Genomic DNA, 18,830 nt, shown 5'->3' with positions numbered 1-18,830 from the left:
TTAATGAAATCGGTTAAGTCGTTTAAAAGTTGAAAGTGGGGAAGAACAACCAAAATATGTCTGCAAATATACTCGAGTGGGGTTTCAAATGAAAGCGCACTGAAAGAGAATATTAATGACTTGTACGAGAGTTTAATTTATAAATTAAACCTTCGGGGTAATTTAAAGTTTTAAATTTTTAAGAAATTGAATATCACGTGTCTGAAACATCATGAGGAAACCTGCTTACCTGAGAATTATTATGTCTTTGAAGTCTGCCAATCCATTGGGCGGATTATTAATTTTGCAATACTATTAATAATTAATTATTGACTTTTTTCCCCACCACGCACGAGGTAGAGACTGGAGGCGCGTTTTTTTTAGGTGGTGGGATACCACGTAAAAAAAAAACAACACACATTATTAGTACACACGTATAATACATGTATAATTGAGAGTACTGAAAAATAGTACTCACTTCGGAGCGCTGTAAAACCTTAGCTCTTGACTTAATGAAAAAATGTTTCGTATAAAAGTTGTTTCCCAAAAAATTATCTACAAAAATGGTGTTATATGATGTTATTTTTTCGTAAAATGATAAAAAAAAAGTTATATCGAAAAATATAAATTATTTATTATTATATTACAGGAATTTCTGAACATTTTTGCTTATAACTTTTTTATTTATTGTTCTACGACAAAAAGTTACTGAGCCAAAGTTGTAGAGAATTTAATTTGCTAAACAAAATGTTAACAATTTTTTTTTTTTAGCCTAAGCCTTCTCATTCTGAAAGGAAACTCGTGCTCATCATTGAGCCGAATATAGGGTGTCAATGATAACAGAAACATACACACTACATAAAGGCTGAAAACAACACACTCCTTTATTCAGTTGTGTAATATAATGTTGTATTACCAAGTTGTGGCAGCCCTAAACCTAAGAGGCTAAAGAGGAAGTATCTTGAGTGGACACCACTAATGTCCCTCAAAGAACTTTGCGTACACTTACATTGTAGCTATGTACATTTTGCATACATATAGATTTATACGTCATATTCCTTTAGTTTTCCTTTGACGGCCTCGTTGATCAGTTAGCCTATGTGGTTTTGGATCACGAGGTCCTGGGTCGGGCAATGAGATACTAAGCTTTTCTTTTTTTTTTAATTTCAGTTAAATTCTCAGCCCGGAATTCTGAAATTTTTGGTGTTACATTTCTGTGCATTTTTTTTTATTATCTAGAATAGAATAGAATAGAATATATTTTTATTTATCCGCACACAAGTAATAAAATAAAATAAACAAAGAGAACAAAAATCTGGTCGTGGACAAAAAAGGTATCCACCTCAGCACGATGCCACAGCGAGCTGTGGCGCTGGTTTATTTTGTTTTTTTTTTTATCTACAAGTCAGTTAGCCCTTGACTACAATCTCACATGATGGTAAGTGATGCAATCTAAGATGGAAGCGGGCTAACTTGTTAGGAGTAGGATGAAATCCACACTCCTCTCAGTTTTGTACACGACACCGTACCGGAACGCTAAATCGCTTGGCGGTACGTCTTTGTCGGTAGGGTGGTAACTAGCCACGGTCGAAGCCTCCCACCTGCCAGACTTGGACCAATTATGAAAACCTCAATCGGCCCTGCCGAGGATCGAACCCAGGACCTCCGTCTTGTAAATCCACCGCGCATACCACTGCGCCACGGAGACCGTCAAAAGAGAGAGAGAGCATGTTAAGCAGTTGGTCCCGATCATTATCATAACATCTGATATTGGTTGTCAATGAATTTAACATTATCACCCTAAGTTCGCCAACCCGCATTGAAGAGGCGTGGTGCGTCGAAGCTTCATACCCTCTCCTAGAAGAGGCCTGGCAGTGGACCGTTAAAAATGCCGATAATAATATGATGGTTAATGATAATGATAAAACATCACCATTAACAACCCAAATTCGAATCAATATTGAGTCGCCAGTGAGAAGGAAAGGAGTATCTAACGCATCTCAAATAACACAAATTTCTAATTTTCTTAACTGCGAAAAGTTCATTTTATGCAATTTGTTTCCTTTGCTATATCTTTTAATTTAACAAATATCCCCTTCGCCCTCCGATTAGTCATAAAGACTGTGATAAGTTTGAGTATGTACAGCAATAATAGAACGCGCGGGATCGAACCCATGAAGCTCCCGATGCCAGACGCTTTACAAAGAAAATTATCAGAATAATTACGAGTATCAATGTTGTACACACAACTATACGCCATCTAGCGCTGGATAGCTAAATCAATAAATACTATTTACAAACTGCACCATAAAATATAATGAGCGCCATCTTGTGAGAAGGAAAAAAGATTTAAGAGCGCCATCTATTGACGAGTTAACTAAATAGAAATATAAAACATTAAAATGGTTCCAATCTTCAGTCTTCATCCGAAATTTAATGATGTGGTTCAAAAAATAAATAATATTATTTAAAATTGGTTGGTAAGAATGAAAATTACAAAAATCAAACTCCAAAGGCTCATTACTTATGACTTTGTCTGCTCGTCAATAGATGTCGCTTATATCATTTCCCTTTTTTTTTATTATTGATAATTTTATGTATGGTTGCCTATTATTTTTTTAATCTCCCAATTATTTATTTGTTCCTTTTTTAAAATTTATAACAATGTTAATATAAAAATATAATACAGAACACTCTTATGAATTTATAAAAACAATAAACTCTCCCGCAGCTGGACATTTCAGTGCCCAACGCGGGGTATTTGAGTGCCCAATTTGCCTAGTATTATAATTATTATTTTTATGAAACATTGTATTTTAGTAATATTAAACATATTTTTTTGTTAATGCTAGGCCTCTAAAGACTGTTAACCAAAGCCGTAAAATAAATAAATTAAAAAAAAACTAACAGTAAAATCTGGTGTACAGGCGTTCCCGGGTTTTGCGTTCCTTCAACAATGAATAACAGAAAAACCTTTAACACCTATATATCTAAGAGAAAAACTATTTCGTAAGTAACAGGTAGGTGGGTTAACGTAGACAGAGATAAAAACTAATCTGTCAACGCACAATGATGAATGATGATGATTGATTAGGTACTGCTTTCGTATTGGTAACCTCTTTTTCAAGAAGAAAAACTAAATTTGCTTTCATACAATGACTGACAGACAGTCAAGATTTGATATAATATGTTACCAAACTCAATTCTAAAATTTTATTCTATAATATGTTTAAACGTAGGATTATTAAAATAGTAAGTACTTCTTCATGATATTTTTAAGTAAAAGCTTTGAAACTGGATTACCCATATCGAGAGTTGCCGTGTATTTTGGAAGTCCAAGAAATACTTAGAGAAACCCCCGATATATTTATCATTTTAAACACAAATTCAAAATTTTCGTTATTCAGTAAGGACATTATTTTCGTCAGGATACAATAAATTGTTATTGTCTCTTTTTATTGTAAAAATAATGTTATGTAGACAAGTATAGTCGAAAACTTGAAAAATAAATTTACGAGGTTCCGAGTTTACGAGGATAATAAAATTTCAAATTTATTAAGAAATTTGAAATTTTATTAGTGAAAATAATTTCCAAGCTTTTTCATCTAAATTAAATTATGATAAAGTTTATAATCTAAATTATATATTTTAATTATAAATACGCTCTATTTTTCCTTTTTCAACAACTTCACGATGGTTTGGAAAATGGCAAACGTCATCCAATGAAACATTTGAAACAGTTCTACATAAACTTTTCAATATTTTTTTTATCTAAAAAAATACCTAAATAGGTACATTTACTTTGTATTTTTTGTAGGTTTTTCAAGGTAGAGAAGTATTGGGCACGAAGGTCACTTTTAGAAGTCAAGTTCGAAAATTATGTTCACGTTATTTTATTGTCAAGTGAGTATTCACTATTCGTTCACTCTTGACATTGGTTGTGTGTTAAAAATTTAATACAGGCACGCATCTAGTGCCGAGATAGCCCAGCGGAATAATCCCGCCCCGATATCTGACGTCATCCAGACGTGGGATTTTTAACTCACGATCTCGGGGGCACCCGGACTAATACACTCAGGCCAAAACATCCTTCCCGAACGGCCCTTTATCGGCCGAGGTCAGTCTCAGAGGAGACGCTTAGATTCGTCTAGACTACTTATACGAGTACTATCAGTCTCTGAAAGACAAGGAATTCTGTTTAAAGAGCTATGACAAAGAATAAGAAATAATACAGTTTTGAATGTATAACCAACCTACCAGAAGAGCCGTGATAACCTAGTGGATATGACCTCTGCCTCCGATTCCGGAGGGTGTGGGTCCAAATCCGGTCCAGGGCATGCACCTCCAACTTTTTAGTTGTGTGCATTTTAAGAAATTAAATATCACGTGTCTCTAACGGTGAAGGAAAACATCGCGAGGAAGCCTGCATATGAGAGAATTTTCTTAATTCTCTACGTGTGTGAAGTCTGCCAATCCGCATTGGGCCAGCGTGGTGGACTATTGGAGACTCGAACTCAGCAGTGTGTCGAATATGAGTTGATAACGACCAACCTACCTACCAAACTATAAATTTAAATGAGGCCAAGAAGGCAATAGAGGGCAAGTTTTGAGATTTGAAAAGTCATTTTAGACATAATATGTAGGTATTCACAATGTTTTAAAAGTTATTCTTGATCTTTGTGAAATGTGACATTTTGCTTTTAAAAAGCCTTTCTTAAATTTTCAGGCACTTCAACTTGTTAAAACCGGCGGGCAAATTATGTTACTTAAAGAAGCAATACATCCAAACAAATGCAATTCTAAGGGGGATGGAAGAAGTCAAAGCTCCTACTTTTCCCGATTCAGTTACAAGTGGAGACGTCAAGTAAGTGACCTAACCCTTAATTACTTACCTTAGTACCCACAACCTAAGCTACACCTACTCTATGGCTAGAAGACGTGTTTATTGTCCATGATTATGTATGAATTAAAAAAAATAGCCGTACCTAGTAATAGTAATGAGACGAAATATTAGAATTCCATGGATCCACCGTGCAGGTGCCGGGTCCATCATGTGACAGAGAGAAAATCCCCAGATTCCCGGACTTGTGACCGATGGTGTAGGGTTAAGGACGTCCTTGACAGATAACTAACACACTTCTCCACTCGTGTTGTTCTCCTTGTCTAATAACACATTTGTTATGTAGATTAATAAAGAAAGAAGGTGATGCTGTCGCGATGGACGAAGTGGTTCTGGAGATAGAAACAGACAAGACTGCGCTGCCGGTGATGTCGCCGGGCCACGGCAAGATCGCTAAGATGTTGGTCAAAGACGGCCAGGCGGTGAAATCACAGCAGCCGTTGTTTACGGTATAGTGTATTTATTTATTTACAAGCCTCAATACTTCAATGGTAAAGCAGCCGGACTCGCCCCAGATTCTTAAAACGACAAATAGCTTTTTTGTAACCCTCGACACACGACGACGAAAAGAGGGGTGTTATAAGTTTGACGTGTCTGTCTGTCTGTATGTCTTTCTGTCTGTCTGTGGCACCTTAACTCTCGAACGGATGAAGCGATTTCAATTTAGATCTTTCTTTGTATCAAATATGACTTACGGGCGAATGTTCTTAGACATGTTTGTTGAAAATCGGTTGAGCCGTTTAAAAGTTGTGGGGTTGAAAGTGGGAACAACAACCTAATGTCTGCAAATATAATCTAGTGGAGTCTCAAATGAAAGCGCAATGAAAGAGAATACTGACAAAATGATCGAGAGTGTAAAATAATAATTTCGTGATATTTGGGAGATTTTCTTAATCATGCCTGGGATAGTGAAGGGTGTAAGTTTGTTAGCTCATGCTCTTAGCATGGGTAAGTACGGTAGAAAATTGTGGCTGTAGTGGCTTCGAAAGATAGGTTTCAAGTGTTCAGATCTAGGGCCTATACAAATAAATGGAAAATTGGGAATGACAATCACAGAGAGGTGGTGGTTCAATCACTGCCCTCTCGACTGTTGTCGTACCCACTCCTGACACAGTATTTTCTGACTAATTGCAGGGGAACGGGAGTATTCAATTCAAGAAGTTACTGTGTATTTATAGCGCATTTATTTGTTCAAATAAAGGTTGATGTAACTGGAGTCGCGCCAGCAGCGGCTCCGGCGGCAGCAGCGGCACCTGCTTCCGCCCCCAAGCCTGCTGCTGCCGCTCCAGCACCTGCTGCTGCCGCTCCAGCACCCGCTGCTGCCGCCCTCGCACCTGCCACTGCCGCCCCGGCGCCGGCTGCGAAGAAACCAGAGGTCGTAAAGAAATCCGCCGCATCTGCTGGACCTACGGTATATACAAATATTTAAAAAGTCGTGTTAGTTACACCATTTATAACTCCAGAACGGCTGGACCGTTTTGGCTAAAAATTGGTAGGGAGGTAGCTTATAACCAGGAGACGGTCATAGGATACTTAGGATAGGGGTAGGTTAAGAGTATAGTAGAGTAGGGGTAGTTCACTCTCTTTTCCCGGGTTAAGCGTGCTCCCAAAAGTTGGAAACATCCTGCATAAGTTAAATCACTGTTATATTTATTTTAAGCAAGTAGCGTAGGGACTGGTATATGTGTGTCGGTTACGCACTTTTATATACATCGCTGACGCGGCATATTAGATTGTAATAAAACCGCCCGGCGCTATTCGGATTTAGACTAGATTCAGATTAAGTCAAAATAGACTTAACAACGTGCTCTCTGTTGCCCTAGGAGATGTAGATATTCTAATTCGATCTGAATCTGTATTTACCTTTAATTAATTGTGAATTAAAGACATAGTAGAGTCTTAAGTGTTTTTAATATTAGGGGTTAAAGTATGAAATTGCCGATTTGTACTGAAAATCTAAATTGTTTATTTTTTAATTTTTAACAAATTTATTTAATCAAAATAGTTGCCATTATTATCTATACATTGCTGCCATCTAATGGGAAGGTCATTAATGCCTTTGCTATAGATCTAGACTGCACAAACTGTGTGAAAGCATTTTGTACTGCCTCCTGGGAAGAAAACTTCTTGTCACGTAGATAATTGTCCAAATCACGAAAAAAATGGTAGTCCGTTGGAGCAAGGTCTGGTGAATACGGAGGATGACGAATAGTTTCTAACTGCAGTTCCTGAAGGGTTAAAATGGTTTCTCGTGCTGTGTGAGATCTCGCGTTTTCGTGGAGCAATAATGGTGAAGATCGATTCATGAGTCGGGGCTGTTTAACTGCTAGTTTTGTCAACATGGTTCGGAGTTCGGCACAATAGACTTCTGCCGTTATTGCTTGACCAGATCGGAGAAAACTATAGTGGATAACACCATGCTGAGACCACCAAACAGTTACCATTACCTTTTTATTGGTAAGTTTCGCTTTAGGACACTGTTGTGGCATTTGACCTGGGGTCAGCCATTGCATTTTTCTTTTCCGGTTTCCTTCTATCTCTCTTAATTCATCATTATTCACCTGTGTGGGCGGTCTTCCTCGTGGCTCATTCTTTAAGTCGAAATTTCCATCACGAAAGCGTTTAAACCAAAATCGCACGGTGCGTTCATTAGTAGACCCCTCTCCAAACGCAGCATTGATATTGCGGGCTGTTTCTGCCGCGTTAGTTCCGCGTCGGAACTCGTATTCAAAAATCACTCGAATTTTCGCAGTATCCATCTTTCTTGTCTAAATTGAATAACAAAAACAATTGAAAGCCGATATTCAAATGTTTCATATTTTTTAAAAAAAAGAACATCATAGAAACCATTTAAAAAAAGTTTAATTCGAAAACCTCGAACCATGAAGATTCTATGTCATTTCAAAAAACCTATTGCAATAAAACGGCAATTTCATACTTTAACCCCTATTAGTTTGCCTCCTGATACCTCCATAGGAGCTCCATAGCAAAGGCCCTAAAGTAGGTATTTTTGTGTGTATTGAGAATTCAGTGAGAGAGGGAATTTAATTGAGTATTCTTTACGGTTTATTTAGGCCCCTCCATGGCACTCTAAGCTGCTTCCCAGCAGACTACAGTAACAGCAAATTGTTCTTTAGTTAACGGCGATGAAAATTGGTGATCCCACCAAGACAATATCCGGCACACGCACCGAGCACCCAGTACAGATGAACAGAATGCGCAAACGTATAGCGGAGCGGCTGAAGGAGGCGCAAAACACCACTGCCATGTTGACGACGTTCAATGAATGCGATATGAGGTACTTAGTTCATATATATAGAAAGAAAGAAAGAAAGAAAAATGCGTTTATTTCAAAATTATGCCACACATCACAATATCTCCAGTACACCATGACATCCAGGACAATACCCTGCGATGTGTGGCATAACCCAGAAAATGGCCCCAGCTCAGCATAATGCTACGTGACCATTTGAATTTGGACACGTAGCGCTGATTTTCAGTTGGAACCACAGATTGGGTAACGCCACAAAACCTTATAATCTAAACTAATACCTTCAATGACATTAAACTTAATAATAAATAACCAAAAAGAACTAAAATGAGTTAAACTAGAGACCTAATAAAAAAATATTATACTATTATTTCAATACATAATTACATATATAATATTATAATAAATACATATGTACATACATTTTTAATGGTTAGATAGGTATTTTACAAATATATTTTATTGCATTCAGTCCAAATAAGAATGTTATGCTATTTCAAACATGATTAACAAATAATTCGGTACCGAGTAAAATTAAATTTAGCCACAATATACCTACTACCTGCCTTAAAAAATAATTCATATAGTTATCAATAATTATTCTTTTATAAAAAAAAAACTCCGCCACGTGATTTTGGAAACTTATATGAAAACTAGCTGCGATCTTTCCCGCTAAAAATAATTGGGATTTTTCCGAGATAAAAAGTAGCCTATGTTAGCCAGGTCCATTCTAAATTTTAAATACATCTCCATTCTAAATTTCAGCTAATTTGGTTCAGTAGTCGCAAACTTAGAGTAACAAAGCCTCCCTCCAGACAGACTTGGGCCAATAGGGATGACATACTGATGACAGTTTTTTAAATTGTATATAAATTAAGAGTATGTTAATAGTAAAGCAATTTTGCAAAAGGAACAGGGTATCTGCGATCATTATTTTCGGAGCTACAGGGATTTAAAGGGTCAGATTTGCGGCGCTGCCGCGGATCCCTGAAAAACGCCCCATACAAAATGGCATAAACTAATGCCGTCGTAGGTAATGTAATGATCGTTAGATTTGTGTATGTGTTCAAACAAAATTACTAATATCTTTGTTATTTGTGCATTTATGTATATAGTTCACATATTAAAAAAAGTCACATTTAATGTAAGTAAGCTAAAACTGTATGAATTTTCATCTAATTACGATAGATTTTAATAGATTTTGAAATTTCATAATCTCATTTATTTTGCAAATATCCAGACAATCTTTGCTTTTTATGTATAAATTAGTTAACATTGAGCCTATTTACCCAAATGTTTCATAATAATCAATATATTCAAACGTAGTCATCATCCCCATTAAGAAAACCTCCATCGCCCCAGCCGAGGATCGAACCCAGGACCTCTGTCTTGTTAATCCACCGCGTATACCACTGCGCTACGGAGGTCGTCAAATACACACTTACATAGCGAAAGTCAAAAAAAAATTATGGATTCTATAATTATATGTACGATTCAAAACATAGTCAATAAAGTTGTTGTGATTTTTATTGCGATTCGCAAAACTAAAAATCACTGCCACTTGATTTGAATCGCACTTACAACGAGATTATATTACATAATAGTCCTGTTAATATCATTTCTTTCTCCAACCAGCAAACTCATGGCGTTCCGCAAAGCGAATCTCGAAACGTTCACGAAGAAATACGGCGTCAAATTATCTTTCATGTCGCCATTTTTAAAAGCGTCGGCCAATGCACTCATGGATCAGCCGGTCATCAACGGCGTTATAATGGGCGATAACATTATTTACAGGTAATGGGCACGTAATTTTATTACTTCTAGGAAGTTGGACAGAGCTGTTACAACACCCCTGCCCGTCCCTTCGGCGCCACCTGCCACCCTGTTCTTCGCTTACTTGTTTAGCACCTGTTTAGATTGGAAAAAGTCATTGATACTTTTTTTTTTATTCTGTACAAGTTAGCCCTTGACAATCTCACCTGATGGTAAGTGATGATGCAATCTAAGATGGAAGCGGGCTAATTTGTTAGGAGTAGGATGACAATCCACACCCCTTTCAGTTTCTACACGACATCGTACCGGAACGCTAAATCGCTTGGCGGTAGGGTGGTAACTAGCCACGACCGAAGCCTCCCACCAGCCAGACCTGGACCAATGAAAAAACCTCAATCAGCCCAGCCGCGGATCGAACCCAGGACCTCCGTCTTGTAAGTCCACTGCGCATACCACTGCGCCACGGAGCGTCAAAATACTTTGCAGTTTTCAAAAAATATCTATTGGAAATTCAAAATCAAAATCAAAAATTCATTTATTTCAAGTAGGCTCAGTATACAAGCACTTTTGATACGTCAGTTGGCTATTTGTAAAGATTCTACCACCGGTTCGGAAGGCAGGTTCTGCTGAGAAGAAACTGGCAAGAAACTCAACAGTTGCTCTTTTAAAATTAATGTTATACCCTCAGAATATAGAAAACTCCAGAAGGTATGATCGCGCATAGGAATGAAGCCGTTGAAATTCGTTTTTGGTGTAGTTTCACGAACAAACGATTAGCCACTATGTATGCTGTGTTGTGACGTGCAATTTTTGGATACAATGCATGCTTTATGACAACTGAACGCGGTTTCTGGTGTTTTCTGTATTCTGAGGTTATACCTAATTACGGTACAAAATTGATTGCTTAGTACTTGTACATTATGTTTTCTGTGCTTAGGATATGACCTCTGCCCATGATTCCGGAAGGCGTATTTTCGAATCCCGTCCTGGACATGCACCTCCAACTATTCAGTTGTGTGCATTTTAAGAAATTAAATATCACGTGTCTCAAACAGTGAAGGAAAAACATCGTGAGGAAACCTGCATACCTGAGAACTCAATTCTCTACGTGTGTGAAGTCTACATTTGAGCACGCGTGGTAGACTAGTCCTAACCCCTCTCATTCTGAGAGGAGACTCTTGCTCAACAGCGAGCCGAATATGTTAATGATGATGATGATGAAAATATTGTTATATTCTAGGGATTACGTGGACATATCAGTAGCGGTGGCCACGCCAAGAGGACTGGTGACCCCCGTAGTTCGGAATGTGGAATCCATGGATTTCCCCCGTATCGAGCTCTCCGTAGCCGCACTCGCTGAAAAGGCAAGAAACGGTAATATTTTAACAGAGAACGTTTATTGTATGCAAAGCTTTGCATTAACGCCTAAATAACCAAATACAATCTAAAATCTTTATTTTATTCCAAACTAGCGGACGCCCGCGACTTCGTCTTCCTGGAATTCAGTTTTTCACAAATCCAGCGGGAACCATGGATTTTTCCGGGATGAAAAGTAGCCTATGTGTTAATCCAGAGTAAAATCTATTTCCATTCCAAATTTCAGCCAAATCGCTTCAGTAGCCGCAGCATAGAAGAGGAACAAACATAGATACTTACACACTTTTACATTTACACACCAACTTTCGCCTTTATATTATCAGTGTGATGTGAACTGTGACTAGTAGACGCCCCACCGTGATAGCCCAGGGGATATGACCTGTGCTTTCGATTCGGAGGTTGTAGGTTTGAATCCGGTCCTGGGCATGTATCTCCAGCTTTTCAGTTATGCGTATTGTAAGAAATTAAATATCACGTGTCTCAAACGGTGAAGGAAAAACATCGTGAGAAAATTTTCATACCTGAGAATTTTCTAAATTCTCTACGTGTGTGAAGTGTGCCAATCTGCATGGCCAGCATGGTGGACTATTGGCTTAACCTCCCTCATTCTGAGAAGAGTTTTATACAAACATGTAGTAGGTACACTAATGATTTTAAAATATAATTCAATACATGGACTACTTCTATTAAAAAAAATAACACTATTTTTATTGTTTTTCTGGTACTTTAGATTCTTAAGTCATGTGATTTCATATTCATTATTAATCCATTGCTAACTGATCAAAATTATTAACTAGCGGGTTTGACATTGTAATTTTCGTGTTATATGGAATAGAAAAATTGCTGTTGTTATTGATTTAATGTCAATGATATTAATAGACAATAATATATAGACCAAAATTAATGTGTGTCACGAAGACTTTATTATCAACCTATTAAAATAAACATCAAATCAATTGACAATACACCGGGTGACAATTGTTACATAGAATCTCAATTTCGTATATGTCAACTAGCATACGTCAAAATAGCCTGCAGGCGCTTCAAAAATACCTGTTAGTAAAAATAATCATAACCTCGCAAGATTGAAGGTCACAGACTAAAAATATCGTAAACTTGTAGGGCGGCTGACGCCGGGCGACATGCAGGGCGGCACGTTCACCGTCAGCAACGGCGGCGTGTTCGGCTCGCTGCTCTCCATGCCTATCATCAACATGCCGCAGTCTGCGATACTGGGCATGCACGCGATTGTGCAGCGACCCGTCGCCGTTGCGGGCAAGGTATAACGTAAAAAATATTTGCCATAGACTTTGTTTTTTTTTTTTTTCATCCTTTGATTTTTTTTCTATGTTCCGCCAGACTAGTGTCGGGCTGTTTGAAGGTTGAAACACTACGTTTTTGTGACGTCTAACTTTTATAACTCAGCTTTATATAATTCGACGGCCTCCGTGGCCGTGGCAATAGAAAACGTAGAAAAAAGAAATCGGTAGAAAAAACCACGGAGTAGATCCAACCTGATAGTCAGATCACCTGAAAGAGGCCCGTACAACATATAATAATTATTTATGTATTCTGTGCGTTATAATAATTATTTATGTATTCTGTGCGTTTAAATATTCGAACAGCCAATGGCCTATAAGGACTTGTATCCAAGGCCGTAAAATAAATTAAAAAAAAAAAAAAAGAACAGCCATTAAAATAGTCAAAGACAGTTAAGAACAAGACAAGACGAAGAAACATCGAATTTATTCATCTTGTCTTATTTTGTCGTAATCCGCCATGGAGATGATCATGATCTACAATAATTAATAAGCGATATTAAAATAATGACAAAAGGTGCTATGTAATACGAGTAAGCAAAGATGGTTGGCGGTCGGTATAAGCCAACGGAAACGGAATAGAGACGATTATACCCTTAGTCTACACGCCCTCACATTTGCATTCAAGCTGCCGACCTATCCGAGTCCCATCTGTATAGATTTTCCAGCTCATTTCACTCGTCCCGCCCTCGTATTATATGATATGATAATGTAGGGTAGGTATAGTGACTCATATTCTACATTTCACATATAATTTTGAATGGTAGGGTTCTTTCGAGAACAGGAACTATGTGGGTGAAACCGCGGGGCGTCTTTTAGCGGCATTTTAGCGTCTTTTAGAAGTTTTGTATTATCTCCGAAACTATACGATTATTTAAAATAGTGTAAAAGTCAAATCTTATCTCTTTAATATCCTCTCGATTAATAAGTAATTCATTTTGATAAGGATTTAAGTTTAATTGTGTAAATAATGACGTAAACCTTAGTATATGATTTAAATAATTCATTAAAGTATAAAAGGTACTATATCTGCTATAATATAGAAGATAGATATATGCTGTCACTACACTACACACTTTTTGTAGAAAATGATGTGTTCTGCACAGTTGTAGTACATTATTTTATTCTAACATCAATATTTTTTTCAGGGCACGCCATGTAAACAAAACTTTCGCACACCTTGGGTTACATTATTGGAATTTTAGGAAGGACCCCTAAGTTTTATGAAAATATAATATAGCCTATAGCCTTCCTCGACAAATGCGCTTTCTATCACTAATAGTATTTTTCATATTGGACCAGTAGTTCCTGAGATTAGCGCGTTCAATCAAACGAACAAACTCTTCAGCTTTATAATATTAGTATAGATGCAAAAATTTAAAAGGAGTGGGTGAAATAGGGGTTAAAGTTTACATCGAGTTTCACGAGGTCACGCGAACGAAGTCGCGGGCGTCCGCTAGTTTATGATATTGTGAGGGGAGGTATCAATGTTGGTAAATAAGAGGGTATTTGATGACTTGAGCTCAGTTGTTTGTTAGACAGCGTGGACAAAGTCACGCTGCCAGTCACGTTTGTGACTTTGTGCAATATTGTTTTGTGTTGTAATTATTGATCATAAATTGTTTAGTGTGGGCATAGAGAACATTTTGGGCAGACAAGGTTTATGCATTCTGAAAGGATCCTTTAAACCTACTCCCAAAGTCACAAGTCCTGGGATCTGCTCGAGGTGTTTTCTCTCCCACAAAATAATACTCTATTGTTTACAGGTGGAAATAAGACCAATGATGTACTTGGCTCTGTCATACGACCACCGGTTGATAGACGGCCGTGAAGCAGTGATGTTTCTGCGAAAAGTTAAATCCGGTGTAGAAGATCCCACGTCGATTCTAGCTGGAATTTAATTGAAACCAGGCATACATGGACGAGAAATTGCCTGACACCTATGTGACATTCTTTTAGAGTCTGCCTGTGAGGCAGATGCGAGACTGACGTGACGAAATCGCTTTTAAAGTGATAACTTCTTATGGGACCGCTTCGTAACGTAACGCGTTACGGTGCCACTCTGTCTGGCTTCCCTTTCTCTCACGCATACGACAGCATATACAGCTTTGTATTTTTCTGGACAGGCGATAAATTTATAACACTCAATAGCATTTTCTGGCTTATAATAATAGTAGATTGTTATACAAGGGGCTAAAAAGACCCATTATATACGAGGTATTTTGAGAAACCGATAAATAGAAACCGAGTTTATAATGGGTTTAGCCACACGTGTTACACTCTGCTTCCTTTACACGTGTTACACCCTGCTTTTCTACGATTGCGAGAAAATAAAATAGTTTAGTACAACATTCAATGATTTATTTTAATTGAAAATTTAATGTACAAAGTCTACAATTTTGGATATTAAGCTTTTACCCGGTAACATAATTTCCAACTACTGTGAAGATGAATAATGAGTATGTGAGGTAAACGTGGAAGTTAATAGTTTAAAAAACTCCTTTCGTAAGTGAATCCATTCGTTGTTGTTATCTCCACTTTACCTAGGTAGGTATTTAAGTAAATGCGTCTCGATGATGGTAACAGATTGAAAATTTCATCCATCTCCAAATTAGAATCACCATTCTCACTAGATGAAGACAACAATAACAATTAATGTTGAAAAATATTAAAGTACGACCGTAATTTACAAATTTTTAATGAATTTCTTTAAAAAAATCAAGTGTGTATTATTCACACCAATTGTTTTTTAAATTCTTGCTTTTTAATTTTATTTTTCTATCACATGAGAAAAAAGCAAAGGTATTACACCGTACAGGATGTCCCATGTCTTCAAATCTCGCTCTATTCGCAACTCAATAAAAATTTAATAAAAAATGAACGCATTCCACAGACAAGAACGTTGCAATTCATTCCAATTTAAAGTTTTTTTTTATTTATTTTTCAAAACAATCAGGGCCTTACCTATAATGATTCTATTTTCGAATAAAACCTCCGTTTTATAGTAAGTAGGCTAGTACTTGTCCAATAATTAAAAAAAACAAAATTACTTTAGCCCCTAGACGCTGAAATGCTTGTTTAACCCCGCTGTGGAGTGGTAATATGACTGTGTTTTTGAGCAAGAGTAGTGAAAAATGGATTTAATCATTGATGCAGATTTATTAGGTATTAATTAATTAATTGTCATAGTATATAATAAATATACATAATTACATATTATACGTCAACGGCAATGTCGATGAAGTTGTGTGAATCCGGAGACAACGTAACATAAGTCTTTATTAAGATAAGCAGGTATTTCAAGAATATATTTTGATAGATAATATCTTGGGATTTCAGTAAACATGTAACTATAATGTATATTCTGATACTCGTATTCAATTCCGATATTTTTTTCCTACCTCACACTAAAAATTAATTAACTCTATATTAAGTATTTACACACTTGTAGTACAATAACTAAATTGATTAATTTATTCATATACGAAGAATGCTGTAATTTCATTTGCGAATCGATAGTATTATTTTTTTTTACTCTATTTTGCCTTTACTTCTAATATAATTTAAGGTTTCATTATAATAAAATAATTGATTCATAATAAAGTGTATACTGTTTATTTAACTGAAAAAGAACTGCTTTTTATTGGTTTCGTTAGAAAAATGTCAGTCTTGTGCTTTTTTTTACCGAAATAAATAAAAATGACAATTTTACACAACAAGTCCATTTTTATTGGCGGAGTGTTATTACAAGCCTCAAAACGGTTTTTTTTCATACTAAAAGTCACAATTTATCACATTTAATAGTATCAGCCGTGATAGTCCAGTGGAGTGACCTCTCTTGTACATATGTTGTCTGTGCCTCTGCCTCTGATTCCGGAGGGCGTAGGTTCGAATCCGGTCGGGGGCATGCACCTCCAACTTTTCAGTTATGTGCATTTTAAGAAATTAAATATCACGTGTTTAAACGGTGAAAAAAAAACAAAGTAAGTAAACCTGAGAATTTTCTTAACTCTCTACGAGTGTGAAGTCTGCCAATCCGCATTGGGTCAGCGTAGTGAACTATTGGCCTAACCCCTATCATTCTGAGAGGATACTCGTGCTCAACAGTGAGCTGAATAATGATGAATAGTAACTGATGTTGGGTTTACACCAAGCAATGTGGATATGATTTATAGTAAGTACTATCCTACCAACCCGCAATGAAGCAGCGTGGTGGGTCCAAGCTATATCCATATCCCCTCTCCTCTAAAGAGGAGAGGTCTACCTCTAGGTCTGTTAAAATAGGCTGATTATGAATAGGGATGATGACAGTTTTTTAAATTGTATATAAATTAAGAGTATACTAATAGTAAAGCAATTTTGTAAAAGTAACAGGGTATCTGCAATCATTACTTTCGGAGCTACAGGGATTAAAAGAGTCAGATTTGCGGCGCTGCCGCGGATCCCTGAAAAACGCCCCATACAAAATGGCTCGAAATAATGACGTCATAGGCAATGATAATCGTTAGATTTGTATGCGCGTTCAAACAAAATTACTAATATCTTTGTTATTTGTGCGTTTATGCTTATAGTTCATATTTTAAAAAATGTCACATTTAATGTAAGGAAGCTAAAACTGTATGAATGTTTATCTAATTACGATAAAATATTTTTAATAATTTTTGAAATTTTATAATCTCATTTATTTTGCAAATATCCAGTCAATCTTTGCTTTTTATGTATAAATTAGTTAACATTGACCCTATTTACCCGAATGTATCATAAAAATCAATATATTCAAACCTAGTCATCATCCCCATTCAAGGAATACTGCCTGAAGAACGCATTTATTTAAACCCACAGATTAAGGATTATGGCATAAGGATATTAAGGATATTATGGCATAAGGATATTAAGGCATAAGGATAAAGAATAATGGCAGATAGAGCGTACGGACACGACGGTGTTGTAGCCGTTCCAAATACAAAATTCAAAAACGAATTAATTCTCGAGTTAGTTCGACACGAAGCATCAATAATTTTCATGTATTATTCAAGAAATTTTTTAATAAAAAAAATACAACAGACTTTAAAAACATAAAACTTAAATAACATCATACTACGTTCTACCTGCTGATCACTTTGTAGGCGGTGCTATCCCAGTGATGTATTAAGTCAAGCAATGTAAAATTATTAATTTATTAGACAGAGTTCTTTCAGTTAGCTCTTCCAGAAACGACTTAATTTAAATTAATTAATACAAACCGGCTTAGCACCGCTTAGTTTAGTATATGTTTTTGAAGTTGGTTGTATTTTTCCATTTTAGTGTCATACTAAATACATACCTACTAGATATAGATCTAAGAAAGAAAATATTTGCCAAACGTATGTTACTATGAGTCTTGTTAAAACCTTGGATTGAATAGCCTTGTCTGACTAAGATTAAAACAAATTAATGAGTAGGCCACAAGACGAAAAAGCATTGCTAGAGATGAAACGATTACGCAACTTGAAATCTATTTCAAAGCCCAAGCACAAGGTAGCAATATTATTGGTATAGTCTGGCAAGTTCGTTGATGACACTCCTATGATAAGCGGGCGCGGGTGTGAAATCGTGCGTTCGGGAAAGTGAGGTGCATCAGTCATGGGTTATTCATAAATCGCTACACGCCCCCCGGCCCGAACGAAGTTGCCAAGGTATAGTTTTATCAGATTATTAAAATTATAGTGGATATTCGGATAATTATCAGACGAATTACAATAAATATACTTTATTTAAATTTAATAAATGTAAATCATTTCAAATCACAATTAGCTATCTTAATACCCATAACACATGATGCCTACTTCGGGCTAGATATTATGTAAGTATTTTCAGTTTAAGGTTTGGAGCACTGCAAATAATCTTTTGCAATCTTATTAATCTGGCTGTGATTCTGACTCTCGTCATTGGACCTACAACAAATCAAAAACGCACATGAATACACCACTAATACTTGTGGTGAGTACCAAGCTCGGTCTTTCATTTCAAGCTTGTATTCGTGCACAAAATTTGCTTGGCGACTCGGTGACGTAATCGCCGAATTACTCGGCGAGTATCTTTATTACTAGAGAGAGTAGATTAATATAATAATCTGTGGCCGTGATCTTGAACGGTGTGTGATATCTATGTATGTGGGTAGTCTGTGGTCATGTCAACAATATTATCTGTGTTTAATGTGTTTGTGTATTCT

General features: G+C 36.6%; 1 protein-coding gene across 1 annotated transcript; it reads left to right on the top strand.

The window, feature by feature from the left end:
* Positions 1-4,787: 4,787 nt before the first annotated feature.
* LOC112057507 (dihydrolipoyllysine-residue succinyltransferase component of 2-oxoglutarate dehydrogenase complex, mitochondrial-like) lies at positions 4,788-14,846 on the top strand. The gene is made up of 8 exons (XM_024097977.2): positions 4,788-4,843; positions 5,166-5,328; positions 6,081-6,290; positions 8,017-8,177; positions 9,786-9,944; positions 11,164-11,297; positions 12,423-12,580; positions 14,386-14,846. The coding sequence occupies exons 1-8, from the start codon at positions 4,788-4,790 to the stop codon at positions 14,518-14,520; spliced, it is 1,176 nt and encodes a 391-aa protein (XP_023953745.2). The 3' UTR covers positions 14,521-14,846.
* Positions 14,847-18,830: the final 3,984 nt, after the last annotated feature.

The sequence above is a fragment of the Bicyclus anynana genome, chromosome 21, assembly GCF_947172395.1.
Source record: "Bicyclus anynana chromosome 21, ilBicAnyn1.1, whole genome shotgun sequence".
Lineage (NCBI taxonomy): Eukaryota > Metazoa > Arthropoda > Insecta > Lepidoptera > Nymphalidae > Bicyclus > Bicyclus anynana.
Note: the sequence above shows the minus strand (reverse complement) of the source record. Positions and strands in the feature narration are given on the sequence as shown.